This window comes from Onychostruthus taczanowskii, unplaced genomic scaffold (assembly GCF_017590055.1).
Source record: "Onychostruthus taczanowskii isolate IOZ18803 unplaced genomic scaffold, ASM1759005v1 scaffold57, whole genome shotgun sequence".
In the NCBI taxonomy this organism is placed as follows: Eukaryota; Metazoa; Chordata; class Aves; order Passeriformes; family Passeridae; genus Onychostruthus; species Onychostruthus taczanowskii.
In genome coordinates, this window is record NW_024503346.1 from 3,235,302 (window position 1) to 3,250,434 (window position 15,133).

Genomic DNA, 15,133 nt, shown 5'->3' on the forward strand with positions numbered 1-15,133 from the left:
AATAACATGGGCAACTTGATAAGCGTTTATTCTTAGTCTTGTGGATCAATGGTTGCCAGTTGTGTCAAGTATTTGTGCAGTGCTTTTCTTTGAAGAGTTCACTACATTTTTTAGGAATGCCTAGCTTTTAGCAGATGAGAATTTGCATTAAATTCAGAAAAAATGATGAATGTGCCTTAATTACTTTCAGCATCTATGCCAGCATTACAAGTGTGACTGCAGCACGTATGCCCAGATGTGCTTGCAAGCTTTAACCTGCAACTGTGAGACCTTAAATTGGCAGGATGCTGTGCAGGAAGATGCAGTTTCCCTGATGCCAGGTCTGAGTGCTGCTCATTCTGGCTGAAAACTGATTCTCCTTTTTCTTTTCCCCACTGCCCCCTCCCTCTCTCTGGTAAATGGATTAATTTCCAGCCCCAGCAGCTCCCTGGCTCTGCTCTTGGCCCATGCAGAGGAAACACAGTGCAACTTGCAAAGGCAGCTGGTGGAGATGAGAGGCCAGACCACCTCCCCTTTCAGCAGTGAGATGGACTCATGCAGGAATTAAGCAGCCCTGTGGCCCATCTGATGTGTGTAGTTAATTATAAAGATGTAGTGATAATTGCAGGTACAGATCTGCAGAGGACTGTCCCTGCTGGGTTTGAACGTTCCTGCCCAAGCCTGTGCCATCAAAGCTTTCCCTCTGCTGGCACTTATGCTAAATTCCTTCATGTGCCAAACAGCATGAGGACTGATTATTTGCCATGCCAAAGCATGGAATTTTGGTTAAGGTGAGGATGGTTGTATTTAGATATAGTACAAATGATGTGGCTGTGTAACGTGGTTTCTTTGAGGAGCAAGTAGCAAGGAACTCACAGTGAGTACTGTGCTCATCAAAAAGTTATCAGCCTGGATTTGCTGAAACAATTATGGGCAATTTCTATTGCAGTGAGGGTTATTTAAAATTTAAATAGAGTTGACATCATGTTCTTTTGACCTAATTCCCAGACTTTTTTATCATTACTAAAATGGTGTAGGATATTACAATGCTATACTCTGCAGAATGGCTCTCGAAGGAAAGGTTGATACAGCACTGGTGTTTGAATAGGAAATGGGCTGTGGAAAATTCTGAGGTAACATTGTGATCTTCAAAGGTGAAGGGTTGGATTTGTGGGTGAAAAGCCACAGTTCAGAAATAACCCTGCTGAAAAGTAGTCCTATGAAAAACCAGGATGCCTCCTACTATTTGTTGTTCTATGAGTATAGGAGGTAATGTTTCTTTTCCTTTCAATAATACTGCTAGTTTGTGTATCACTAGTTGCCCACTTTGCATTAACATGAGTTGACTTTATTTTGGCAGGAGAAAGTCACCGAGCCCTTGTGGAGTATTTCAGACTTTCAGCACCAAATTCAATTTATTGCATTCTTCCATGCTCCCATGACAACCCTGTGTCAGATGATACATGTTCAGACCCTGTTTCCCGTAACTTTGTCCTTGGGATGACACCAGTGGCATTCTTCTCATGATCTTTAAAAAACACGTAAGAAAATCAGTTAGGATGATTTTAAAGAGCAAATTGTCATTTGGAAAGCGCCCTGCCTTAGTAAGAGTTCCACTTATCTAGAAATGTTATTATGAGCAATTGAAAAAACATTCAAAACAAAATAATGTGATTAAGTAAGGGTTGTGGGTTTTAAGAGTCAGTCTTCACTTGATGCTTTCACCCAAGGACCATCCAGATGCACCAGCCTGGCTCAACTGTGCTCTCAGCCCACCTTGGGAGTACAAGCATTGTCCAGGTGTTGCATAAACTTGTATAAATAGTCCATCCACTTGTAATGAGGTCAAAGTTACCAGAAATATTGTAGAGTATTTTCTCTCACTGTAGTTGGGTATGATTCCCAATGTCCCAATGCCTTGCACTGGAAAACGAAGCTGCAGGGTTGATGTGCATCTCCTATGACTGTTAATGCCCACACCAGCTTTATCTGCAGTAATCAAATCCAGATGTTGAAAGCAAAGGTGTATCTCCAGTGCAGAATTAGCTTGTGTCTCTCCTGGGATGAGTTCTCCCACATACACCAACCTCCCCAAAAACCTGTGACTTTGGCTGTAGTAATCCAACAACAGGCAACCAAGATTTCATTTCAGCCCGAGCTGGCAGTCCATGGGCCTTGCTCTTAGAAGGCAGGCCAGCCAAGTGATAATATTTCACTGCCATGCCCCAGTTACCCCGAGTAATACCCTGTGGTCTGTTTATTTTTTTACTTCAGGAGACCTTAATTGGCACGTTAATCCTGCATTTGCCTGCTGTGTTTTGTTTTGCTGCAGAGTTTGAACAGCAGTGCCATAAGAATGAGTGTGCTTGCCCACAGGTTTGCTGGAAGCAGATGTCAACCTTCTAGTGCAGTTGTGGTGGTTGTAAAACCTGTAACTGGGGGGAAATGTAGCTAAAGAAACTGTTTAGGGTTTAGTGGACAGAACAGAAGAGGAAACACAAAGCAGACAAGAAGAAATTAGTTCCGTCTGCTGAAAGGTTTTGCTGCCAAATATTTTGGTGTGATCTATGTTAGCAATAAGTAACTCCATTTGGAATTATTTTCCACACAGAATTGTTGTCGTATTGCTATTTCAAACAGCAGCTCTGTGCTGGGGCACACAAATCCCGTACACATTCATGGATCAGCCAAGTAAAAACATGGCATTTCCCCCAGGAAATCTATCCCAGCATGCAGACCAGTAAAGTACTACTGAGGATGCAGCTGCAGATGAAGGGCTTTGTACAGCCAACCCTCCCCCTGTGCTGGAACAGCTCACGCTGTAATTTTTTAGTAGAAACACATCCTTATTGCATAGGCATCCTATAATTTCTTCTGAAATGTTAGATACCTCTCTGTTAGGGCTGTTTTGAAGATCTGTTACTGTCCTTACACACCTAAATGTTTGCTGGATTTTTCTGATGGTTTGGCTTGTTTAATTTCTTTACCAACTCGTGGCTGCTTCTGGCCAGTTATTTTCCATTAGCCTAAAGTCTCTCCCTGCGTGCAGAATACAGAGAAAATTTTACAGCTGTGTTTCATTCTCTTTCACATCTCAGTGACCTGTGCCTGGTGAAACCTTTGCCATGGGATCCGAAATTTTACTGCTTCAGATTTTTTAGCTCCTGTTGCATTGCAGAGCTGGTTTGCTCAGGGTGCAAACAGAAGTGATGCTGCCTTGTTGTCTGGTTAGGGTTATTATGTGTGTGATTGTTATGAGGCTTTCCCCCTTCTGATTACTTTAAACAAATTAGATTGAGGATAGAGGTTGCAGGACTGTAGTACTGTTTCAGCTGGATTAAATACTGTCTTAGGAGTCAAATTTGTGTAGAATAAGAAGCAGACTTAAACTGCATCAAGGCATCCATGTGGGAGAGGAGGGTGGTGGAATGCTGCCTGCATTTTTAATTTTTTTATCATCGTCATTCACCCTTTTTCAATTTTAGGTTGCCATTTCTGCAAGGAAAAGTTGGGTGCTTTTTTACTAATTTGCTTTTACTCCTGAGGACAAATGAAGGTATTTTATTCAGGCAGTAAATTAATCACTTCTGTGGAGAAGACAGTTGATCAAAGTGTGGTTATATTTCTTTTAATTTTACTTCTTTACCGTCTGTGAAGCACTATGGTTGTGTGCTACCTGTCTGATTTATCAGTGTCTTGTAGGAAATCAGCCTTTCTTCTGCCTGAGGGATTTGGGAGTTTCAATTAGGTAGGGAGCCTGAGAGAAAAGGATTTGCCTGCACTTGGTTTTGCAGAACTTGACAATGGTCTGATTTTGGCTTTGCTAATATGGAAATCTTTGCCAGTGCTCTCAGTGTCTAAAAATTTTCCTATTTCCACATGGTTATTTCCTGTCCTGGGTGAGGTAGGCTACATTATTTCTTCTGGTTTATAATTTCTAGTTGCCAAGACAGTTTATAAAAAAAAATAAAAAAACTTGGTAGGCAAAAGGAGATGCACCCTGCATGCTTGTCTTGCTGTTTTTGATGTGGCATTCCTGAATACCTGGTGGAATCCTGATTCTCTGGAGGTCCAGCTTGTGGATCTGTGCAGATGGATCTGTGGTAGTCCTTGGTTCCCATTCCTTGGTTAACAAACTGTACTGTACTCACTGCTTATCATCTACAGCATGGGTATATGAGGTATCTCTGCTAGCCTGGGCTTCTGTGACTAGAATGGAGCAACTGTGACACAGCAGGGAATTTGGCATCCTTTGAATGCCATGTTGTGGTGTTGGCACAATGTGTGAATGATTTCCCCTTTTGTTTTGCTGTTAATGATGAGTTCTTGGGCTGGGGCCTGGATGCAGCCTCAGCTTTGCGTGCACGATTATCTGTACATGCTGCAGATGGAAATTGAACATCTAATTACTTTATAAGATTTGTGAACAGAGATTTAGAGCCTGCTTAGGCTCTGCTTGAAAAGCGCTTTCTGTGTGATTTCAAGTCTGCTTTTGCTCTCCTCCTCAGGTCCTTTCACAGATGTGGTCACTACAAACCTGAAGCTCGGCAACCCCACGGACAGAAATGTGTGCTTCAAAGTTAAGACCACAGCACCACGTAGATACTGTGTAAGGCCCAACAGTGGAATTATCGATGCAGGAACATCAATTAATGTTTCTGGTAAGCCATTCAAGCAGTTCTTTGCTGATTGAAAATAGCTTCTTATAATCAGTTATTTCTTGGAATGCCTTGCAGCCTGAAAGTATTTTGGTGAATCCAAGAAGTTGTGTTTTCATGGAGAAGCAGCCATTTCATGTATCCTTACTTCCCTTACTCTTGGTCTAACAGGAACAGGTTTGTTCTTCTTGTTTTGGAGAGGAAAAAGGCGGAAATACATAAATGATTGATATGGTTCATTAACAGCTTCAGCCAGCTATCCAAACCAGTCCTGCTGCAGCCCTGCCCTCCCTGTGGGATTATTTTTGTACAGTTAGTTTTTTGCCAGCTTAACTTCCTGAACCAGCTCACCACGGGGTCAAACAAGTGCTTGGATGAGCACATTGAGGGAAGAATAAAACTGGGTGGACTGTAGCACTGGTTTAGACCAGTGTGAGCTGATGCCAAACTGCCTTGGATTTAACCAACAATGAAAACATTTACTTTCAAACCATGCTTGTTTTGTGTGCCTTGAAGATTCAGTATCCTTTGGTGTTAAAAATGTCAAATGACTAAATCTTTGCTGTTGCATAGGAAAAATTAATGATTTTTTCTAATGAGTCAGTAGCTCTTGACTTGCCTAAGTTTGGTAATGGAAAAGCAAAGGAGTGGCTTACTTTGAAAGCATAAAGAGCTGAGTATTCTCACAAACAGTATCTGTGTATTATTAACTTCCTGATAATATATTCTCTTCAATAACTGCTCTGATCCATGTTCTTAATAAAGAATTCTATCAAAGGATGTAGTTGTGGCATATTAGATGAATGATGTCAGACTTTAGTTAAGAAAATTATTCCTCTAAACATGCATATTCAGATTTGATTTGCTATTCCTAAAAAAAATTAATATTGGCATGATAAGCAATACTATTGAGAGGTTATACAGTTTGCTCCTACCAGCCTCTTTTTGCCTGGGATAAAATTTTGAGATGCCAAAACCACTGCTTCTTACTTGAAAAAAATCAACATGTAAAAATTGAGTTCAGTTTCTTATTTAATAAAATGTAAAATATTTAAACACCTCACCTTTGGAGAGAACTTGCTGCAACAAAATAAAAATTGATCCCAAAATCACTTTCCACTGTAAATTTAAGCATCTCTAATCCTATGAGTCTTCTTATACATGCCCGTATTTGCACACTCATTGATCTGTTGTCTTTGGGATTTCTGTGGTGTCAAATTGAGTGTGCAAAGGGCTGCAGGATTGTGCCTCCCTTGCAGTTAATCCCAGGGGAATGTCAGTGAGGAGGTAACCAGGGAGTGGTGGGAGCTCCAGGTGGGGCAGGCAAAGCACTTCTGCTCCAGGAGGGGGCCAGCACATACCCAGTGAGCTCTGAAATGACTAATATGTAAATGAAAAAGCTCTCTGGAGAGAAATGGAGATTTTTAAAACTCGGAACAATTCCCAAGTAAAGCTGTCTGTCATCTATACTAGCTGCAGGCAAGCATATCAAATGCACTGAAATCAATGAAATGATAATGAAAATTAGCATGGTTTCTAGCTACAAATTATCTTCGTGCTATAAAGATGTGGATGCTTTTCATCTTGTAGATGAACTTTGAAAATTAAAAGCCTACTTCCTTTGCAGGCTCTTACCAGGCTTTTTGAAACGTTGTCTTGCTCTCAGTGTTGAGTTTTGCTCACAAGTGCCCCTTAGCTCCACCTTGAGCAAATACAGTGCAGGCAGGTGTTAGGAGCCATCTCCTGTGATGCTACCAGGCTTGCTTTTCCAGCCTGAGCCTTCCCAGTGGCACACCAGCTAGAGTGTGGATCTTATGAGTAAAGTATCCCCTTATGAGACTGCTGTGCTAACCCTGAGCTGTGCTTTGCTCTTGCTTACACTGCTTTAAGAATTTCCCTTTTCTGATAACCTTATTTGTAGTGATTTATGGTTTGGTTAGTGTGGAAAATGGCTGTGATGTATTTAATCACAAGCTCACATGTCTGTTCTAATATTTCCATGCTGATTTTAACAGTAGTAATAAATAACAATCTTAAATTGCCAGTCCTTTCATTGACATTGTATTTTAAAATGCAAGTAGCACACTCTCATTGTTCCTTAGGTAATAGATTAAGCTCCTTCAAACCATGCATGGAACCTGATTTTGGACCTGAGGATGGCAGTGTCTTTGGTTTTGATCAGCAGATGGGATCCTTTGGATGGGAGGGATCAAAGAGGGAACTGTTATTAACTTGTAAAAAACAATTGTTTTCAGATTCACAGAAAGGGGGGAAGATGTATTTAACCTTTACTTTGGAGTAATACTGCTTGAGAACAAAAGACTGATTTTGGAGTTAATGAAGTGAAAAATAAATAGAATTTCTTTCTTTGCCTCTAAATCAGTTACCTTTTCAGTCATTTAATTCAAGTCTTGCACAGGGCATAAAAATAGGACTTAAATAAATGGGACTTGAATTCCTTCAAACCTAGTGAAAATACTACTGATGAGAAATTATTTAAAATATAGTTAATACAGTAACTTCTGGACACTTCAGCTAATTGGGTTGTGTTTACTATATGCAATCTCCTCCCTTCACAATTGCTGACTGGCTTTACCACAGCCACTGATAGCACTGCATTGGTGCTGCACCTTGTCTCCAAAAATCAGTGCCTCAGCATTTGTTAGTCTCAGGGAATGTTATTGCCTGGAGCTGAATTTGGGACAGCCTCTTCCTTCGTGCTCTGTAGTAACCAGCTGCCTTTGTTATACTCCTGTGAAACTGTGTCTGTACTATTTTGCTGTAAGTGTATGAGAAGATATTTTGCTCTAAGAGGCAGCAGTTGCACTTCATTTCACATTAATATGATGGCTCATTTAAAGACTTACAAAATGCTAGGAAAATAAAGCTCACTTTAATCTAGTGGAGTCTCAAATGGTGCCTTCTTATGCCATATCACAGCTTTTGCTAAATACCAGCATTTGAGGCCCTGTCAGCATGTGCTGCCTGCTGGGATGTCAGGTTTGGAGCCCGTGTTTTCACCTGTTATGTAATGGCATGTAATTTTAACAGCTGAGTTTATGTAACTGTCGGGAAGCGTGTGTGAGCGCTGTCATCTGATTCCATTGCACTGGGGCTGCAGTGCTTGGGCAAGGAGTGTTTGCACACATCCCACTGCTGCCAAGCACCTCTGATTTCAGCAAAGATAGCTGATTTTGTGGCTTTGAAACCTAAATAAAAGCCATGAATGGATTACAAAGGAAAAGTGAAGGAACACCAGCAGATGCTGGTGAGTCTGCAGTAGATGTGTAAGGAGGAGAGAGGAATTGCAGATGGTACCATCTGTGCAGTGTCCCACAGTCTGAGCAGCCTCCTAAGGCAGGAGGAGCTGAGTTATCCTTGGGCTGCTGTCGAATATCCAGGGAGGATTTTCAGTCTTTTCTGAGCTTTCCTGACTTTGGAAATGCAGGAATGGAGCTGCAGCCCTGTGCTCTGCAGTCACAGTGGGTCTGTCCCATTCCCTCAGGCGCTGACTGTGTCCCATCCACCGCTGCATTCCCAAACTTTCCTTGGCAGTGTCACTCCTCTGCCCTGTTCCCACAGATCTCCCAAGCAGAAACTACCAAGTTTTGTAGGTTGTTCTTGCCTGCCTGCTTTAAAATTCTATCTTGATCTTCACAAAGTCAACACTTCTTAATATTATTGAAATATTTACAGAAATTTTATGTAAATAGAAAACAAAGGTGGGATGATGCAATGGATTCTGCACATTTCTGTAGATGTGAGTGTCCTTTGCTCACCTCTGCCAGAGCTGATGGAATTCCACCAGGATCTTGAGCCTTGCCCCTGTTTCTGGTTGGGGTATTTTATATGACATAAGTGTGGTAGATTTGATCCATCCAGACCATGAAGAATTCAATGCAGTTCCATTTGGGAAAATGATTGATAAAGGTAGAAAAGAACAAATAAATTGACAGAGTGTTGAATGAGCTGCTTTAAGAATGAACAGTGATGTGGATGGAAATGTGAGAGCAGGGAGCTACCAGTGATGTTTCTTGAGAGTGATTCTTGGTCCTAATCTTGTTTAATGCTTTTACAAGCAATTCTGGAACAAAGAGTACACTAAAAACTCTGATGATGTTGTAAAGTTGAGAGATTGAAGATATACAGCAGAATTAGGTGCCCTTGAAGGCTACAGTAAGAGAAATGGGATGAGTTTCATTAGAAAAACTGCAAAATCACATATTTGAAGAATAAAATACTTTGGCTACAATTGCAGGCTTGTTGAATAAAAGGGCCTGATTGGGGTGAGCAGATAATAGGCCTAATAATAAGACATAATGTTCTGTAAGGCAGATGTAGCATCATACATCTGGGTAAGGGAAGAGGTGAGAGGGCATAAATGCTGTGATTCATGGCACTAGTAAAGTTTCCTGCATGTGTAATCAGAGGAGCTCAAACCAAAACAGGTGCAGAGGATGAATGGGGAGCCTGGCCTAGAGAGAACCCACCAAGTCTGGCTTAAGTTTACCCGTAGGCCAGGAGTTACTGTGATTGATGGCTTGGAGGGCCCCATAAATGACTCTTCCCCTTCTCTGGTATTTCAGTATTAGGGCAGTGTTGGTCCAGGACCAAGTAAACAGGCCATTAATAAATTTAGATGGAAACTAGAGGAAGGTTGCTGCCTATCTGAGCTGGGAGACTTTTCTGTTCCTTGTGCTCTTGGAAAGGACAGCTATAACCCAGCAGGTGTTAAAGGTGTTCCCTGCTTCAGATTTCCTCTGTTCCTTGAAAAAGCTGGTTTATTCTAGGAAAACCACAGGAGTTTGACGCTTCTGTCATTGTAACTAACTTTGTAACTAACTTTGCTGGTAAACTGTTCTGTGGAAGAGAAGGAGCACATTGGGTGGTCAGGGCCTCTCCTTAGCTCTCTACTGAGCATAAAATGCTGGGGATATTGCAGGAATGTGTGAGAAAACCCATGGCCATTGATCTCTCAGTGACTCTGCAGTTTTTGCTTGTGGTGAAGCAGGGCTGGTGCTCGAGCTCTGGGGTGAGCAGCTTGGGAGGTGGTTGAGATATATCTCTGCCTGATGGATGCTGCTGACTGCAAACTTGAAGATCACATTAATAATTTTGTTTCTTAAAACTCTGATTACTGATAAAAGCTGAAGCTTCTGACCAGATGGGACCTCTGATGTGATAAGGCATTCTGTAGGAACATACTTCTCACATAATTTTTGCATAAGGTTTGTGATTTCCATTCAGAACAAAGGAGCCACATTCCCACTAGCAATTTCTCCAGCAATTAGGGCAATTTTATGGAACTAATCTTTCACAGAAACCCCAATAGTATGTGGATAAATATTAAAATGGTTTGGTTTCCTCTTGAAAAAAGTACATGTTTTTGAGCTTCCCATCTGGCTTACAAGACATTTGCTGAATAATTTGTGTCAATGTGGCTTTCATGTATTGATCTAAAAATACAAGTGCTAACAACGTCTGTGCTGTCAAGCCCTCTCTGGCTCTTGTGGTTCAGTGAATGGAGCTGGGGGCAGTGATCATTTGGCATTCCAGGATGGATTCAGCACTGTCCCTTGGGCAATGAGGATTTTCAAATGAGCTGAGAGTTGCACTCAGCAAAGTGAGCTGAAAAAGCCACAATCATAGAAGTTCCATAAATGCTGAATAGTTCTGGCTATCCAGTTGGATCTTACACATTGAAATTCTTTAAGTGTTTGCTACAGAGGAGAAAAAACGATGCTGCTGCTTTTCAGTTCAGTGTTGAAATAGTTGTGCTTTCACAGTGCAGTCACTCCTGTTTGCAAAATAGTTTTAAAGGGAAACCTTTAAAGCCAATTAATTTGCAGACTTTTTTTGGAATAATATCCAACTACTGCAAGGTGAGTTTAAAATGTATAATAATTTTTAAAGCACCTCATCTGAGAGAATTTATTGCTTGCCTTCTCTTTGGGCTTTAGAAGGCATGTGCTTGTTGATGGCCACAGATTGTGTGCACAGTAAAGATGGCTCAGCCATAACATACCCTGCTCATTAAGGGAGCAAATTGGTTTGACTTGCCTTCATTTGTAACAAATGGGATCTTTGGATATTGCTTTTATATGACAAACCCCTGCAATTAGTGCGTGTGAATTTGGGCACATAATGTTAATAGCACCAGTGCTTGAAAATCCTCCTAATTCTTGACCTGCTTCTCTTCTTAGTGATTGAATTGAGGGGCTGAAGTAAGACAGGTCATAAAATGTGAATTTTTAAACTTTACACCATTTTTCTGTTAGCAGTAATGGCAGTATTTGCAAGCTTTGAGGGGGTGGTGGCTTTTTGCAGTGTCTAATAACATGTTTGTGTAAACTGTGTTGCTTATTTCCACGTGTTCTGTCTCATGGTGAAGCCAAGCTCATGTTTTTTAATGCCCCAATAGCTGAATATCCAGGTGTCATTTGCAAATGTTCCAAGTGACCATTATGATTAAAGATTATTCTGTGTAATGGAATTCCCAACTGTCCCTCTTCAGGTTGCTTTAACTCAAAAGCAAACACATGGAAATTCCCAGTATTGCTCAAAAAATTAAATTAAAGCACACATATTCCCTAAACCTGCTGTTCCTTCCTCTCTGCCCCCTAAACAGAGTAATTTTCTGTATAAGTAAATTTTGGAATGCTTTTTATTTTTTGAGTGAAGAGAAATTCCTTGCATACCCTTCATAGGCAAAGTTTGCATCACATTTTACTATAAACTTCCATCTGTAAATTGGTAACAAACTTTCAGTGACTTATTTGTGGAGGCAAAATACGTGTACTTGATAAATCAAATGCCATGAGACTCTTAAACTTTGTAGAGGAAATTTCCATCCCAAGGCTTGAACCTCAAGGTTTACAATGTTTGACTTTGCCTCTGTAGGTTTTCTTGGGCACCATCAGCAATATTGTGTGTACAGCTCATCAAAATGCTTCTTACTTCTGCCCTAAGGATGGAGCAAGACAAAAAGATGCTGTCTTGGAAAATTTTTCCCTCTGTCCCAGAAGATATGTAAATGATCCTCTTTCCTATAAATGACTATTGTTATCTTGCCATAGCTGTGTACTGAATATTGTAGAGTGATCAGCATTTCCAGAATTCTCAGACCAAAGTCTAGACAGACTGAGGAAATCTGTTTCTCTTGCCTCCTTTCAAAATTCCAGTTTGAAGTGAGGATCCTGATCTCAGCTGCTGCTTTGGTCTTAAAAACAGACAACTTGAAACCATTTTAATGTTTGTTTTTGTGAAATCTGGTAACTGTCTCATCAGTGCATGACTCTGCAGCAGAGCAGTGTTAATGCAATGTGTTCTGGGTTTTTTTCTTCCAGTGATGCTACAGCCTTTTGACTATGACCCTAATGAGAAAAGTAAACACAAGTTTATGGTTCAGTCTATGTTTGCTCCAGCTGATACTTCAGATATGGAAGCAGTAGTAAGTATTGAAATTAATTAAAATGGATTTCTTTCTGATTGTAGAATTTTGTAAGTCCTTTGACTGTGTTGTTTAAGGGATGTTATCAAACCACGCTGGAATGGTCCTTGAAAGCTTTTCCAGATTTCCATCTCTGCATGGCAAGGAGTTTCTGTTATTTTGAGCCTCAGGAATCTTGCTCTGAGAGTTGTTGTCTGTGGCTGCTTCTTTAGGAAGCTGCTGTCAGTAATGGCACACCAAGCCATGAAACAAGTAGTTGTAGTTTTTTGCAATATATCCTTCTTTAGAAAGGCCAGCTTGAACCATATATTCTAAGGATATACAGAATATATTCTGAGTCCGTGGCATCATTTTTATGCATCTACTCTCAGTCTTCTCTTGAGCAGCTCCTTTTGCAAGATGCAACAGGATGATTTACAAGTATTGTATTTTCTTTATCCCTACCTGTGTCTGCTGTGGCTTTGTAAATGAAAGGCTCTCACGGATTCTGTCCTGTGGATTACAAATGAGAGCAGTAGAAATATGTAGGTGCTGGAGCAGAGAAGAACAAAAGACATAAAAATAAGATGTCAGGCTACTGTAAGACAACCTGCAGAGGAGTAAACCATCATGTCAGCTGCTGGGTTTCCTTTATCAGCAAGATTTGCCCCCAGAAGAAGGCACAAGGAAGCTCTCTGTAGCCCAGCTTTTGTTAGCTTGAGAGAACATTCAGTGGCTATTGAGGACACAATGTAAAAAGGAAAAAGAGCATTACTGTAAAAGTGTGTGGCTAAAAACAAAAAAGCCAGCCCAAAAATACTCTACAGTGGTCTTTACAATATGTGTCTTCTTCTGAATAGCTTCTTAAAGCTGGGGCACTCTGCAGGTTAATAATTTTCCTTCTGAAACTGATTTATGGAACTATATTTGTTTAATGGGCTCAAAATAAGATCCAGTGGGAGAAACAGCAATAGTAATAAAATGTCTGCATCACTAGAAAGATAAGTCAGTCTGCCTTTCTTTTGAGCTCTTTAATTTTTATGAGTTACTTTATACCATGACAAATGTTATTCTGCTGGCAAAGAACGTTTATTAGTACCTAGATGGGCCTTTCAGTTTTCCAGAGCTCTCCAGACTGATAAAATTCCCTTTCCTGTAACACTTTGATCAGTTCTCAGTTTGTTACCACTCTCCAGATCTCTTCCTATTCTGGATGAACAGGTGAGACCAGTTATGGGAGTACTATAAAGCTTTCAACACTTCACAGGCAGCCAAGGAGCTGGAAATAGATCTGACTTCAGCCCCAGAAGAGCTGAACTACGATTCAGCTGTTTGGGATGAGTTAAATATTACTCCAGGTTGCATGGGCTTAGCCATAATTTGTCACCTACTTGAGATATGCTGAGGAATACCAAGCTACCAGGAGGATGGTCAAAGTGAAGAGGAGCATGTGAGAGCTCCAGGATAGAAGTGTGGGCACTCCTTGCTGTTTATTATCACTGAGAATAAATCTTTCCACTTCAGGGTTACAGCTGATACTGAGCAAAGATTTGTTACTGCTGATCCCTATTAGAAAGGTTGCAAGGAATCTTGTTTATGGCAGGCTCCCCAGCTGAAGGGGAGAGAAGGTGTGAGGGGAAGTTACCCCTCTGTGTGTAGCACAGCTGGTGCTGTTCAGACATGGATGCTGAAAAATAAGGATGTGGAAAACAAGGAGGGGGAAGAACAGTCCTGCATTCATTCCAGTCAGGAAGAAAAGCTCATGTGAAATTTGAAAAGTTTGAATAGGAACTCCATTAGCCAGAGAGTTGAGAACTCACTCTGTGATTTATTTGGAGGCTTGTTATCTTTCCCTCCCCTTCAATTCACCCCTCCTTTTACTTTTTTTTTTCCTTCTTTTTTTTTAGGCAGGCTCATTACTCCCTCCATCTCTGCTAATTACTCTGATACAGCTCCCAGTTCTCTCGTAAATTACCTGTGGAAGTTTCAGACTATTTAGAATGATTTGCTTCATAGTACCTGGTCTGTCTTTATGATACCACTCAGTTTTGGTTTTGATCTCATTTTTCATCCTGTGCGTGGTTAATGGTAGTGTGATAAACACCTGTGGGTTCTTTCTGAGTGAAATAATGTGATTTGTTTACATAATGCACTGCATTTCCAATCTGCCTGATTGTACTAATATGTTTAATGTGAAATTAATATTTACTTATTCCAGTGGAAAGAAGCAAAACCGGAAGAACTCATGGATTCGAAACTTAGGTGTGTGTTTGAGCTACCAGCAGAGAATGATAAGCCTGTGAGTATTTTCAGATGCATATTGAGTGATTTAACTTAATACCACAGTAAATCCTGTAAAATGGCATGTTTCTACAGACAGCTGTATAAGCACAAGACAGAATCCTCTGTTTCACTGCCTGGATGGCATCACTCTTTAAAAGCACAATGTAAACTATTTAAAATCTTGGTAATCCTTGGTGTAACTAACAGCCAGTTTGAACTTCACAAGTGCAACAGTAGCACAAAGCATTTTTTGAGTTGATCTGTTTTCATTTAGTAAAAGGTCACAGGATAAAGAATACTTAATAAGAAATTAAAGGTGCTGGTTGTGAAGCTCAGAGTTTATACTGAAGCAATTATAATCATCAGCAATATAAATTTGCCTGTCCAACACTTCCTTAATACAGCTCTGGTTTTGTCAGGTAAATTGATACAAAACTGATGAGGATGACACAAATGCAGTTAGGAATTATATTGAAATCATCTGGTATAATATTGTAGGATCCTTTCTTGTTAGGGTAATGGACATGTTAATTTGTAATGCAAATATGTATTGTCCAGTATAAAACTGATAATGGATTGAATAAACTGAAAAATGCTTCCTAGTGTGCAGGTACTAAAGGCACAGTTGTTCCACCTTGCACTGAGCAGTCTGTAATTAGGATTATGTAATTGGCTGGGGAGAGCTTTGATTTTATGAGACCCTTTCTAAAGTACAGAGCATGGAGGAGATCCAAAGGCAGGACAGGGAGCAGGGCTGGGAGATCTGAATTTTGTTTCCCAGCTT

General features: G+C 40.5%; 1 protein-coding gene across 3 annotated transcripts in view; it reads left to right on the forward strand.

Annotated features, from left to right (window-relative positions):
- VAPB (VAMP associated protein B and C) overlaps positions 1-15,133 on the forward strand; it is a 32,714-nt gene that overhangs the window by 11,076 nt on the left and 6,505 nt on the right. For all 3 annotated transcript variants that reach the window (XM_041417757.1, XM_041417756.1, XM_041417758.1), the window contains exons 2-4: positions 4,488-4,640; positions 11,984-12,087; positions 14,285-14,365. In XM_041417757.1, coding sequence (XP_041273691.1) covers positions 4,488-4,640; positions 11,984-12,087; positions 14,285-14,365 — 338 coding nt within the window. The remainder of the gene's footprint in view (positions 1-4,487; positions 4,641-11,983; positions 12,088-14,284; positions 14,366-15,133) is intronic.